Source organism: Psammomys obesus, unplaced genomic scaffold (genome assembly GCF_907164565.1).
Source record: "Psammomys obesus unplaced genomic scaffold, mPsaObe1.curated_primary_1811, whole genome shotgun sequence".
NCBI lineage: Eukaryota > Metazoa > Chordata > Mammalia > Rodentia > Muridae > Psammomys > Psammomys obesus.
The window spans coordinates 20154831-20169757 of record NW_026596079.1 but is presented as its reverse complement, the minus strand read 5'-3'; the positions used below and the strand labels follow the sequence as shown (position 1 = coordinate 20169757).

The following is a 14927-nucleotide window of genomic DNA, read 5'->3' as shown; positions in this document are numbered from 1 at the left end:
TTGTATTTGTCCCAATCACACAGATACATTTTCACCCCTTTCCATTTTCCTAGGCCTTCACAAATACCGCTGTCATCTCTACAGATGGTCCATCTTTGATGTTCATATTTATCCAATACAAGGAGCCCAGTGTTTTTTTTTTTCAAAGAATAGCATTCCCTTTTTTAAAAAAATCATATTCAAAATTGCACTTTTCTACCCCTTTGGCCTCAACATTAATGATTTGCTCTTGTACACATGTGAGTATGTATTGTGTAGTTTTACCTAAAAGTTGACAGATATCTTGGCCCTTTCTAAAAGAAATAAAACGTTAGAGTATTGAAAGTTTACATTTTTTTTCACAGAAATAAACTATTCAATTTTAAAATGTAAAGAAAGAGAGAAACATTTTATTATTTCATGAACATCAGTCAACCACGTTTCACATTTTGGGCAGGTTAATTTTTATAGAATGAATTTTTTTAGAACCTATTTTATTATCAAAAAAAGAACAAGCGTACTTTTTGTCAGAGAAGTAAAATATAGACTATGATGTGAAATTTGCTTTTAAAAATTGGCATACAAAATTTAAAAACACAGTACAATTACATCAAAATACAGCATAGCCAGTGGCCTTTAAGTTTTCCTTTGGCATTTTATTTGGTAGAGTTAAAGACAAACATTTTTCATTAAAATAAAAAAAAAGGATAAAAAGAAAAAAAAAAACAGCTATCAAAACGGTCCATAAGTTAGGTTGTATAGGTCGAGAGAGTGTTCCCTTGAGTTTTCAGAATCCTTTTCGTCCATGATCACCCACATAAAGCATGGCTAGTGAGGTATATAGAACAAACACTTGTCAGGCGGATGCACAGTAGGAGGAAAAGTGCATAAACAAAGGAGTCATCCCACGTTCCTAAAAATTCCGGGTTCTGTCTGAATTTCTTCATACTGACATATCAATTGACTTTGGCAGAATCAAAACTCAACCCATCAAATGTCTTTGTTCAAGTCCCAGCAGCAGTGATATGTTTCCTGTGGTGGCAAGGTGCAATGCCACAATACTGTACAGCCCCTTGCGGAACTAAGGTGTGTGTGACTGCAAACATCATCGTGAGATCATACGTCAAGCACCATGTCATACTGTTGTCCCTTCTTCCGCCTGCCACACTTATTGATGAGAACCACATACAGAGTCAAAAGCATGACCCAGTAGCATGCATAGATCAAGGTTCCCACAATGAGAACAGTCTGTTTGGATTCAGAAAATGGCTTTTTAGATTCCTTATAAATGGTGAAAATCACACCACCTAGAAGTATTGTAAACCACACAGACACTGGAATAAGTCCTATGAAATTAACAACAATGGTCTTCCTTCCAGATGTGCCCCATCCAGCTTTGTTTATGGTTGCAATTGCAAACATCTTGGCAGGAAGTAGACTTGACATGTATAACACTGAATAGAGAGACATGAAGACCATGACAATATTTCCTCTAAGGCAGCTGGCAAAAGATGACTTTATAAGACCCACTAACTGTACAGTTAACAGGAAGAGGAGGATGTTCCAGATTTTACCCCTGTAGAAGAGCTGGATGACTGTGGCAATGAGAAAGAAAGGAAAGAATCCAGTGATAACAGCTTCATAGGTCATCCACAAGTGATGCTTGTGAAACCACATGGCATTGTACAGCCACTCTCGGAAGTAGGATTTGCTCCAGCGGGTCTGCTGGTTCAGCCATCTGAGATACTCTATAGGTGTTTCAGTAAGGCACTTGGACCGAGCTGTGTATTTCGTTGCATAGCCCAGACTCAGCACCCTGTTGGTAAGATGCCTGTCATCACCAAAACTGCACTGGTTACCCATGAATTCCTGATTGTACCAGTCTTCTACAAACTCATGCAGCAAGGAGTTTCTGTACATGCCCAAAGGACCACTTATGCACTGGACACACCCAAAATAAGACTGGCAGGCCCTTTCTATATTGAAAGCCATCCAGTATCTCACACTGCTGAGGAAGGAGATCCAGGAGTCATACTTGTTTAAAATCTGCAAGTAGAAAAAGTAGATAAATAAAAGTTAGCTTTAGCTTAATAATGCCAAGAAGTCTCAAAGAATCCTGAGGTCACTGCCATAAAATCTGTTCTTTTGTGACTCCATTTTGGTGTCTTCTTTTTCTGCCATTACTTTATCTTGTCTTCTGGGTTTTGTATTATTAAATAAGCTTGAATGGTTAGGTATATATGTCTGCATATTAGTGGTGTTTTTTTTTTTTTTTACTTCATTATTTTTATCTTCTTCTTGTTACATACTTTATGCATGTTCATGCTTTTGGGTTAAAATGTTGAGTTATATTTTTAAGCATCAATCTTTAATCCCTAAATTTTCCCAGATGTACTTTTGTAAATTACCATCTAAGAGTTGAAAGATGTAAGAACCTAGGTGCTTCTGATCTGGTTAACTTTCAACTTTCCAATGCTGACCTGTCCATTTTTCTTCTCCATTCTTATAATGCCAGGGATAAAAGACTCCCTGAAATAATGAATTCTAATGAACTGTATCAAGGTTGCTGAATGTTACAAAACTTTTTTAGAGATAGGTCTAAATTTCCTCGTTTGTCTTAGTTTTATTCAATTTCTATCTGAATTTTGGATGTCTCTTTGTTTTTAGTCACCAAGCTATTTCTTTGTTCTTCCAAATACAATGTCTCATTATTGCCTTTACTAATACTCATGCATACACGGGAACACAACAACATCAATCTCCATTTTTAGGTTCCTTATTTTTTGTTCTTCTCATCTGGTATAAAATCAAATTACATACTATTAAAGTATCCTGATTTAACCGCTGCATATTTTCACATACTCACATTTCTGTCCAAGACATTTTAATATCATGCAATTAAATACTGTTTCTATGATACTAATAAATGATGGGCCATTTATTAATTCTTTATTTGTTTCTTCTGATTGGTTTAAATTTGAGTAGCTGTTTCTTTTTCTCCCTTGTTTTTAAGTATAGATAGATAGATAGATAGATAGATAGATAGATAGATAGATAGATATTTTTTTATGTGTATGAGTGCCTTTCCTGCCTGTGTGTATGTACATTATCTGCATGCAGTGCCCACAGAGAATGGAAAATGCCAACAGAGTCCTTGGACTTAGAGTTATGGATGACTGTGAACCATCATGTGAATACTGCACGCTGAAGCCAGGTTGGCTGCAAAAGCAGCAAATGCTTTTAACAGTTCAATCACTGTCCAGGTCCTTCATTCCGTATTTTTAACCAATTACCTAGTGGCCCATCTTTTAAATGCAGAAGTATAGAACATATCACCTTCTGTTGAATATATTTCTATTTCATTACTTCTGGAAGTAAATATGATATCAGAATTTAGTAGAATATTAGATATTTAGCTGTGGCCTGAGGGTACCTGATGGAAATCATTATTTATCTATATATTTGTGTTATAGGTAACTTTTCTGTCACTACAAATACATGTTATATTCAAGGGCTAAGCATAGATGTCCCAAATTGTTTCAAGTTAGGTAAGAAAAACAAGGTTAAAATTTATCTGATGAACATTCTCTTATGTGTCTAGCACTTAGACCACAGAACTTTGGAATAATAAACATTGTATGAATCAATACAAGAGTGTTATTAAAACTACCACATGCAAGAATAATGAAGCCCTACATACCTGGACATCTCCTCCGACACCTCCAACCATAGGGTCTTCTTCTAAGACCTTTACCATCTCCACAGATGAGGCAGGGTCAAGCATGGTATCTGAGTCACACACCTGCAAAAGAGAACACAGGAAATGACTTAAACAGAATTACAATTGTACCTCACCCCAATTGAACTTACGCACTATACCCTTAGTTTTATCATCACAAGACTTCTGCCAGAAAAAGGTCACAAATGTGACAGAAGATTCTGTATATCATGGCCAAGATAGAGAGTTTTTCATCAAGCTCAACACTACTTCAAATGGTGATTCCAGTTTTCCAGAAATGTTTCAGATTTTGGCCATAGAAGTTGACTGTCTCTGGTAATGCTTCAGTTATCCTTTCATATACTCTGGGACTAGCTTTCTGCTTTTTTCTCATGCTGTATCGGGTTCCCTTGAGCTTCTGAGTATCGTATCTAGAACTGTGAGTCAAATAAGCTTCATTATAAATTATCGAGTCTAGCACCACAAAATGCATTAATACTAGTACTCTTTCCTATCAAATGCAGCGAAGCCCTGACAAATGTAATTTGACCAGAGCTGGTATGTGATGAACCACTGGACAACCTGTTAAAGTTTGAATGTGAAGTATCCTCCATGATTTTCTCTACGTGAACTTGGTCTTAGTTAGTGGCACTAGTTCGGAAGTTTGTGGAATCTTTAGGGGGTAGAGCTTCACTAAAACCCTGAGAGATGAGTTTTGAAGTTTTAGCCTGGTCTCTGCCCTCTCTGCTTACTCATCCACAGAGAAGTGAGCTAGTAGCTGCTGCAAACTCCCTCAATCATAGAGATGCCTGCGGCCATGAGTTCCCAGCTATGATGGACTTACGAGTTCTCAAATCCTCAGGCAAAATAAATCCTCCTCCCCTAAGCAGCTTCTTATCAGGTATTTGATCACAACAACAACAAAAATTAGCTAATACACACCCACACTATACACTGGATAAGATTGGCACATACTTAGTGCTGCCCACTTCTCCAGCATTCTGTTTTCTACCATCAGTGCCAGCTATCAAGTTCAAGATTTCCAAGCCTGAGTAAGGTACTTAAAGTCACCAAAAATTTACTTTGGCTCTCCCATGACTTGTTTATCACAGTTTGCATAACCCTACATGCTGGGCAGGAGGCTTGGGCTAGGAGGAGGCAGAGGTGAAGGCACATAGTTCAGGTCACCATTAGAATCCAGCATCCCAAATGAAGGCTACAAGTACCTCTATTGACTTAAGTCAGGAATGGTAAAACCAGAAAGCTAAAATAAGCTTAAACCAACAGGAAGGGAGCAATCCAGAATTAATGTTCAAATAAACCCGCCTGCTTCTGAGCATAAGCAAGCAAGAGGAACTGCCACTTTGAAAATACTAAACTTGAACCAAATCTCTAAGGTTCAACATATTTAAATTGGCTCCTCCCATTTTGCAAAAGAAACTCAGAAGTTTTCTGAGAGAGGCTGTTAGTACAGTGAGCTTAGCTATATCTGAAGAATAAGTTCTCAGAAGTCTCCTGGGAAGGGATTTGTTATCATAGGATTTAAGAGCTTTAAAGAATTTCAGTTTCTGGATTCTGCATAGTGAGTCAATGCCAACTAGAAACCTTGTCTTTGCCAGTTGGAAAAGGCATGTATGCTCAGGGGCACAAGAACATTTATTTAATAAGATGTGAAATATACAACTTTAGTCCTTAAAATTCATCTAACAGAACATTGTTTCTAATTTTCTCCTCACCAGTTAATAACAAGAAATGAATACAAATTTCTGCCTAGCTTAGGCTGAGAAACCAACGTGTACATACACCAGTTCGTGAGTAGCTTAAACTCACACCAAGAGAAGCTATAGGTTGTAATTTGTACACAGGAAACAGAGCACAGATTAAGAGTCTTTGTCCACACAGGGTGTGTCTATGAATTGCTGAAGTACATAATGATTTCTGAGTAGCAAATTACAGACATGAAGAAGAAGAATAACCTCTGAAAAAATAAAATAAATCCAATCTACTATTGGGAAGAATCAGCCACCTTGGTTTAACCACAGAAAGACCAGCCCTCTTGGTTTATCATTCTACCACTTTAGCCAACAGTTAACAATGCCCTCCTTATAGGAATAAGTATTAATCAGGGATTGGCTAACTTGGGGCTTTTGGTAAAGACCAGCCTGCTACCTATTGGATTATAATTGCCTACAGGTTAAGAATAAGTTTATGTGTTTACATTTGAAACAATATTTTGTGATGCATGTAAATTATATAAAATTAAAATTTCACTGTCCATGGCATCCAGTCATGCTTATTCATGTACATGTACCTGTTATCTTCAGCTGTGTTCATACTACAACAAAGCCAAACAGTTGCAAAACATAATATTTACTCTACAATGTTTTACAAGCAAAGTTTGCCAACATCGGGTTCAAAGTGACTACTTGCAGGAAAAGGCTCTGCCTTCATAACAGTATCAGCAACATTGAGATTAAATGTTTTAAATCAGGCCTTTCAAAGGTTTTCTTCCTCTTCACATGGTACAAAGAGTGGCAACTGCATAGAGTTGAGAGTGTTAACTAGTTACAGATTTTTCTAGTCAGGACTGCATACTTTAAGAACTAGTGTTCACAGAATCAAGAAACCCAAGTTCTTGAGTCTTGTGTCTTACTAGTGCATGGCTTTGAACTTACCACCATCAGGGTATCTTAGCAAGGCCCTAAATATGTAAACACTGCACATGTTATAAAGTACTGTAGCCATTAATATAAAGTAGGAACCCTTAAACGATTTCTTTCTTTTTTAATTAATTATTTTTATTTTTATATTAATTACAGTTTATTCACTTTGTATCCAGCTGTAGCCCCCTCTCTCCTCCCCTCTCAATGCTACCCTCCCTCCCTTATCTCCTCCTATGCCCCTCTCTAAGTCCACTGATAGGGGAGGTCCTCCTCCCCTTCCATCTGACCCTAGCTTATCTGGTCTCATCTGAACTGGCTGCATTGTCCTCCTCTGTGCCTTGGCAAGGCTGCTCCCCCATCCAGGGAAGGCAGTCAAAGAGCTAGCCACTGAGTTCAGGTCAGAGACAGCCCCTGTTCAAAATGATTTATTTCTTAAGGGAACCCAAACCTAAATGATGTTTGCCATATGGAGTGCTCAATAGAAAGAAGCATTGAAAAGGTTTGCATTGATTATTTGCATTGATTATTTGAGTACATGCAAAGCATCTTTTATGATGTAAACAGATTACAGTGTGCCTAGAACCATGTACAATGATCCAGAAACTCACAATAATCTAATTATAACTTTTCTCAAGAGTACTTTCCACCAAATGCCTTTCATATTCTAAGATCCAAATCTAAAAGGCAGTCTGCATGTTTCAATTGCACTTTTGAACAAGGTCTTCCCTTTTGGTTTCACTAATGGATTGCTTCTGTAGTTCATAGTCCGTATCAAAGAGCAGTGTAAACCAACACAAGAGAAATCTGAAATTGCTGTGGTTGGCTTTTACAAGGAAACAAACTTAAAAGAAATCAATACCCCTTATGTTGGTACTGGATCAATCCTTTTCCTTCTGAACAGTTTCTTGATCTTGACCTTCCATTTTAACCGTGGCCTTCCAACTTAATATTTTTTTAAGATTCATTTAGTTAGATATTTTATGTATATGAGTATTATGCTCTGTCTTCATGTATATCTACACACCAGAAGACCGCATCCAGCTCCCCTTATAGATGGTTGTGAGCCACCATGTGGTCACTGGGAATCGAACTTAGGACCCCAGGGAGAGCAACCAGTGCTCTTAACTGGTGAGCCATCTCTCCATCTTAAACTTGACCCTTTGTCTTAACCTTGAAACAGTGAGTGGTTTTGGTTATTGCTACAATTCAATTATAAAATAAATAAAAATTCTGCTCCTCTATCCCAACCAATGCCTCCAAACGAAAGAGGACAGGGTTTAGAAGAAAAAGAATAAATAAAGAGAAGGAACAAAAAACAAAAACAAAAAAAAAAAAAAACACCTTACTAATAGTTACCAATTTGGAAGCAGAAGATGATGCCAGCCCTTCTAAACTCCTCTAATGATGCTCCAGAGTAAATATACTATGGAAAGGAAAAAAAGGAGGGGTGGAGAAGATATTTAATTTAGTGGTAGACCGCTCACCTAGGATGCAGGAGGCCCTGGGTTTAGTCTCCAGAACCAAAGTAAAAAGAAAGGAGAGAGACAAAGACAGAAAGAGACAGAGACAGAGAGACAAAGAGAGAGACAGAGGAGAGCACCATGTACCATGCAAGATTTTAGAATAAAAACAAAACAGTATCCAGTCCACAATCTGCTAGTTATATAGACTTGGACTGGGTTCTTGAACCATTCAGCTCAATTCTCTAAACCTCAAATCCTTCAAGAGAAACATATAGATTCTTATTATCCTTATCAAAAGTTTGTCATAAGAATTTCTTGATAAGATTATATATTTATGTATATAAAACATTTAGTAATGGGTAGTTCATAGTAAATAATTAATAAATAAATATTATACACAGAAAGTAGTATAACAAACTAAAGCCAAAGATATAAATTTATGTTTCTAGTTCAAACAAACAAACAAACAAACAAACAAAAAAAGGAGCTCTTGCTAAAGTTACTTTAGCTATAAGCCATCCCTGAAACAGAGAGAATACAGAGCTTCATTAATACCTGGAAAATTCAGATCACACAAGTGATCTAAAACCATCAGTAAAAAAAAAAAAATCTTAGATTGAGCTGTTATTTAGTAGAAAGAAGTACAAGAAGTAAAGAGTGATTTGTATTTGACCAAAATTATTTCATGACTTGGTTGGGGTACAAATTAAAACACTTTCACTTTTCAAATGACTCTTTTTCTCCAAAGTTGAGTCCTTGAACACAAGGGCATCATGGCCTCAAGTTCAGGATCCTTCTGTTTCAAGCCTTCCCCAGTGCTAGGATTACAGGTGTGTGCCAGATCTTATTCCTTGCCTTTTGATTTTTGTTGGTGCACTCTGGTATGCTGTGGTGTGGTATGGCGTGTGTATGTGTGTGTGTGTTTGTATGTATGTGTTGTATGCATTTGTTAGTGCAGGCAGGGGGGTGCATGTGTGTGAGCTGGGGTGTGGGGTCCTGAGGTCAATGACTATGTCTTTCTTCATAGCTCTCCACCTTTATTTTTTGAGATAGACCCTAAAACTCATGGATTAGGCAAGATCGGCTCTCCATTGAGTTTCATAGGTTCACTCATCTCCGCCCCAGCTGCCAACCATCCTGAACTGAAAGCTGTGTGCAGGCTTTTTACTTGGTAGGAGATGATGGGCAGTGAGGGGAGGGGAATGGGGTGTCAGAGAATAAATTAACAATATTCTGAAAAGCAGAACGTGTCTGACATTATTGGGTACCATATGATGCTTTAACACCTATGTGTCATATAATACCACAGAATACTTACAACCTAATTAATCATATCTTCTGCCTCAAGAAAGTGAAAATGAGAACCGAGATAATAAAAAATACATGAAGTGAACATACTGATATAATGTTTGTCTTTTACTTCACCCTAGTAGATCTTTGGTATTTGCCAGAAAGTATCAAACAGTGGGAGGAGCTAACCGTAACCCTCTAACCCTAACCCTAACCCTAACCGTTATCATTAACTTAACCTGATAGTCTTAACCTTAACTAGTCTTGATCTAAAAACTTAACCTTAACCAGTCTTAATCTGAAAACTTAATCTTGGCCAGTCTTGATCTGAAAAGGACTTCTGGGTTCACGAGTTCTACCAGCAAAAAAAAATGGATTCAGCAAGGCCAATTTCGCAGCAAACTAAGAACAGAGCTGGATCTCGTTCCTAGGTAAAGGTGCCCTCAGCCTCACCTCTCTAGATAAAACATTCTCCACATTGACGTAAGAACATTTTAGATTCTTAGGCTAAATGAATAGAAAGAGGGCAAATGTCACACACAGCAGTTATCATTAGTTATGAAAACTGTGTTTCCTCATTTTTCATGAAAAAAGGAGTAGTTGTTATTTAAAATGTTTCTAGCGTAAATCCGTGGTTATGCTTCTCTGAGCCTTTGATTACATTTCCAAACATTTTAAAAACATTTTTAATGGTTGAGAACTTCAGAGATCCATATGCCTGATCAGTAGATAACCTCATTGTGCATGTGCTTATGTTCAAATGTCTCTTAATTTAATGACTAGTTTGAGGATTAACACTGAATTCATGGCCAGTAACACATGCCTGGGAAAAAACTATCTCCATGAGGCATAAAATAGCTTTCTTGTATTTTAAATTACAAGAACCACTATATCTGGGGTCATTTTGAAAAACAAAACTAGCAACAAAAAATACAAATGTGTAGCTATAACAGCATTAAATGGCTATAAGGCTAATTATTAAAATAGTAAAGCAAAGAATTGCCTTGTTTGGCCTCAGACAAAAACACGTACATTGGTTCAGTCATAACGTCCTGTCATTGAACATGACTCACAACAAGTTATCAATATTGATTCGGAGGTGAGAGGTAAATTTTAATGATCAGGAGAGTTTGAAAACATAGAACCCACGAGGCTTGAGAGATGTCTCAGTGGGTAGGAATGCTCCATCAAGCGGAAGGCCTCAGTTAAGATCCCCAGAACCCATACAAGATTAGGTATGGGTGCATGCACATCTGTAACCCCAGTGACTCCATGACAAATAGAGGCAGAGACTAAAGAAGCTTATGGGCCAGATAGCCTGATGTCTGCAGCAGTGAACTAGAAGCAATGAGTGAAAGATGATCATATGTACTTCATGGTATATCTGCACATACACTCACACAACTACATGTACAACTGTGGGGGGGGGTGCGTGTGTATGTAATCCGTGAGTGTGATGAGCAACAACGCTTTATTGAATTATGTAGCTTTATTGTTCTTCCCACTGGAAGACATCCAGATATCTATGATACTGTCAGGTTAAATTAATGATAAAGTTGCCTCTTGTAATTCTCCTTTTAGAAAATACTCAGATTTGTAGTATTCTGTGTACTTTGGAAATCCCTAATGTGCACATCAGAGGATTTTGGCTTTTTTTTTTTTTTTTTTTTTTTTGTCTCACAGACTTCTGGCTACCTTATTATGTTATACCTGTTCAAAGATAAGAGACATGAATAAACAGCTATATAATATAGAAATAAAAAATATGTCTTACCTTCTGATAATGTTATCTAAGACATTTGATGAAAAATTAAATGTAATCTTAAACTTCTGGAAACTCAGGAAAAGAAAAAACAAGGGTATAATTTTAGAAAGCATTGATCCATCCTTGGTCACTTATTTCATACAGATAATTCAGATTTTTTCATTGTGATTTTCAAATATATAAGACATACTCTCCTAAACATCTGCTGCTTTAATAAATAAGATAACCAGCATGAGTATGCTTTTGAAGATGTAAACAAGATTTTCCCCTTTGGAGAGGCATAGGCAGTCACGTTAGAGTATCTCCTTTCTTAAAAAATGGTGTCGTTACAAAGTACATCTAAAGTAACAGAACATGCCAGACCTGGAGAAAGGGAAACACTCCTCCATTGCTAGTGGAAGTGAAAACTTGTACAACCACTTTGAAAATCAATCATGAGCTTTTTCAGAAAATTGGGCATAGTTCTACCTCAAGACCCAGTTATACTAGTCATGGGCATATACCCAAAAGATGCTTCACCATACAACAAGGATATTTGCTCAGCTATGTTCATGGCAACCTTATTCATAATAGCCAGAATCTGAGAACAACCTAGATGTCCCGCAACTGAAGAATGGATACAGAAATTGTGGTCCATTTACATAATGGAATACTACTGAGCAATTAAAAAACAAGGAAATTGTAAAATTTGCAGGACAATATATGGACCTAGAAAAGATCATCCTGAGTGAGGTAACACAAAACCAGAAAGAAACACATTTTATATACTCACTAACAAGCAGGTATTAGCCATATAATACAGAAAACCACACTAAAATCCCCAGACAAGAAGAAGCTAAAAATCAAGAGGATCTTAGGGAGGATGCTTACTGAATTATCATTCACAAGGGCAATTAGAATACACACAGGACGTGATGAAGAAAGAGAACAGGAATAAAGCCTACCATAGATGTCCTCTGAAAGACTCCAGCCAACGGAGGTTCTAAGCAGATGTTAAGACGAACAGCCAAACTTTAGACAGAGCACTGGGACCCACATAGAAGAGTGCAGGGATAGAAAGACCTGGAGAGAACAGGACCTCCACAAGGAGACAAACAGAGCCAACAAAGACCTGATGAAACTGTTACAACAACCAAGGACCATGCATGGAGAGGACCTAGAACCCATGCTCAGAGGTAGCCAATAGGCAGTTCAGTCTTCATGGGGGTGTCCTAGTGAGAGGAACAGGGGCTGTCTCTGACATGGACTCTGATGCCCACTCTTTAATGTTTCCTCCCTGGAAGTTATGGGGGTTGGCCCTAGCCAGGCTACAGAAGAAGAGGATGAAAGTAGTCCTAAGAAGACTTGATAGGCTGGGGTCAGATGGTAGGGAAAGAGGGCTCTCCCTTTCTGAGGACTAGGGAAAGAGGAAATGAGGGAAGAAAGAAAGATGTTGGAACAAGGAGGAGAAGAGGGAGAAGTTTAGAATCAGGATATAATGTGAATAAATAATAATAAAAATAAATTAAAAACAAACAGAAAAAACAAAATACATCTACTGAAATGCCTACAATTTTCCTCCTCATCTTTCTCCCTTCCTCAAGAGTAAAGTTTATATTCCTTTCCCTGTGTTTATCACATTATTTTCTTGTTCTGTTTTTCTACCTTTTTTATCCCTAAAATCAATTCCCATTTTCTCAGGTGAACCTGCTACTACACTGCCTTTCTCTGCATGGGGACTTCCTCAGTATCCTCACAATGCTAGATGTTTGAAAGGCTATAAGCTGGGGACAGTAGTCAGCCAAGAACACAGACAAAGGGAGAGTTCACAATTACTAAATCTTTATTCCTGAGCAGATCAGAGGAAATCTAGCTGAGATTAGCTAGAAAGGATAACATTGATGCAGAAAATCGAGTAGATTGAGTGCTATTGACACAGGATACACAACAGAGGGTAAGGATGGCTTTAAAAATATTCAGAAACAGCATTGTTGGTTTTCTCCTTCGTAGGAGGTGAGGTCATCTGTTAGTAGTTAGGCAGGGAGGAGTTTGGACAGGGAACTGGAACATGATGAAGATATGAAATAATAGGTCATAAGAACAATAAGCCAGAATCCAACATCAAGTGCACAGAGTACTGAGGGGCACCGAGGACCAGCTGTGACTAGAAATCAAATGTCTCAGCCACATCTCTCCATGGTGAGAGAGCATTAACTAACAAGCACACAGATGGTCCCAGATTCTTCCTTAGCCTTCTTTCCCCAGTGTCTTTTCCCACTGGGCATTGCTTCTTCCTCTCAAGGCGCTTACCTACCAAGTCCATTCACCAGCAATGCTTTGTCTCACCATCTTCACACCTCTCTCCTTTTTGTCTTAACGTAGCCTCTACTTTACAATTTCCAAACTCTGGATCAGTCAGAAGAGGAAAGTAGAGCAGTCAGTGTTTAGTTCAAACCTTAAGTAGCTGCCATGTAATAGCCACACGTGATTATCTTGTAGGAGATTTGGAGAGGGATGACATAGAGGAATGCCCAGCTTTGGGATGTCAAATGGTTTTTGCTCCTGTTTGAATGCTTGGAACTGGATGAGAGTCTCGGGAGGCCTCAGAGCCTACATACCGTAGCTACTGGGGTCAGTCTTCTGGAAGGTTTGGCCTAGAGGAAGACTCCAGCACAAAGCCCATTCTATTCTTTTATATTCTGTATTACTTTTTCCTGGACATGCACAGTGCAATGTTGTCAAGGAAACAAACAAAGTTCAAAACAAGAATGATGGGAAAAGGGGGTTTGGGAGGAGTAGGTTAAGAAAAAGAAGAACGAGCGAATATAATGATGTCTTCTTTGAAACTGATGAATATTACTTGAAAATAAAGTGAAAATAACAAAACAGATGTTTTCTCATTTAAGGCACAAAGCTTTGCTCTTTGTGTTCTAAGTTATCTGTCATACCTTCCTTGGGAAAGATCGATAACAAAAGATCTACTGCTGAGAAATTAGGAGACAAATGAGAGAAGACCTATGCAGAGTCCATGGAAGTGACATTAATAAGCAAACACAAATCAATGAAATACTTCGCACTCTTAAAACACTAACTGAAATTAACCCCATAGCAACAGATGGCATGTACTATATATTTTAGTATAAATTGGAAAGTATAATAATAAACAACATATTTATAGTAAAATCTTTAGTTGTGTGTACAATAACACTGTAATTTTTGCTAAGCCCTAGGAATGTATTGTTTGATCTAATTACTTTAAAGTACTTTTAAGAGTGATTTATTCTACCTGGTAAACTGAGGATCATGGAGGTAGACTTTCTCAGTCAACAGCTAATAATCATCATAATTGGATCCTCAGGCAATGGCTCTAAAATCATTGCTCAATTCCATCCCATTATTGATGTTAGAAGCATGATATATGTCAATAAGTACCCATGAACAGTAAGATCTCACTTCTAAAAACAGGGTTTCATCTCTGCAATGATGGACAAAGCGTTACACAGGCTTTCTTAGGCCAGACAAATTTCTCTTTTCTTGATCTCATCATGGTCAAAATCTAACTAAAGAAGTCGCAAGCAAATTAACATGAGAAAATTGCCACATACTCAGGGTGAACCAAGGGAAGAGAAGCCTTACAGAAAGCTAGAAGGGAATTAAGGAGAGACACAGACTGCCTAGTTTTCCAGCAAGCACACATCATCCCAAACTCTTTCAAAGGTCAAGTTGCAGTGAGGTAATGCTGTTTTGGGAGTGAAATAAACATTACTTTGGTTTTGCTCCCTCTAAGACGGTTTTAACCCTCCTTTTCCGTTTTCTTTCTCCCTCTCAATTTTAAAATCCTTGCACTTTTTAAAATCAAAGCCATTTTTTTCACCACCCCCTTTTACCTCTTCTGCACACCAATCATTTTCTAGTTTTCCCTTCAGTCTGCAGCTTTTCTCAAGACCTTTCCACTCAGAAAAGACACTATTTTCTTACAGAGCTCTCTCTCTCTCTCTCTCTCTCTCTCTCTCTCTCTCTCTCTCGGTGTGTGTGTGTGTGTGTGTGTGTGTGTGTGTGTGTGTGTGTGT

At 37.9% G+C, this 14927-nt stretch overlaps 1 protein-coding gene across 1 annotated transcript in view; it reads right to left on the bottom strand.

Moving 5' to 3' along the window:
* Positions 1-711: 711 nt before the first annotated feature.
* Positions 712-14927, bottom strand: part of Has2 (hyaluronan synthase 2) — a 26147-nt gene continuing 11931 nt past the window's right edge. The window contains exons 3-4 of the mRNA XM_055626548.1: positions 3680-3781; positions 712-2025 (exon numbers count right to left, since the gene is read on the bottom strand). Of these exons, the coding sequence (XP_055482523.1) occupies positions 1096-2025; positions 3680-3781 (1032 nt within the window). The 3' untranslated portion in view covers positions 712-1095. The remainder of the gene's footprint in view (positions 2026-3679; positions 3782-14927) is intronic.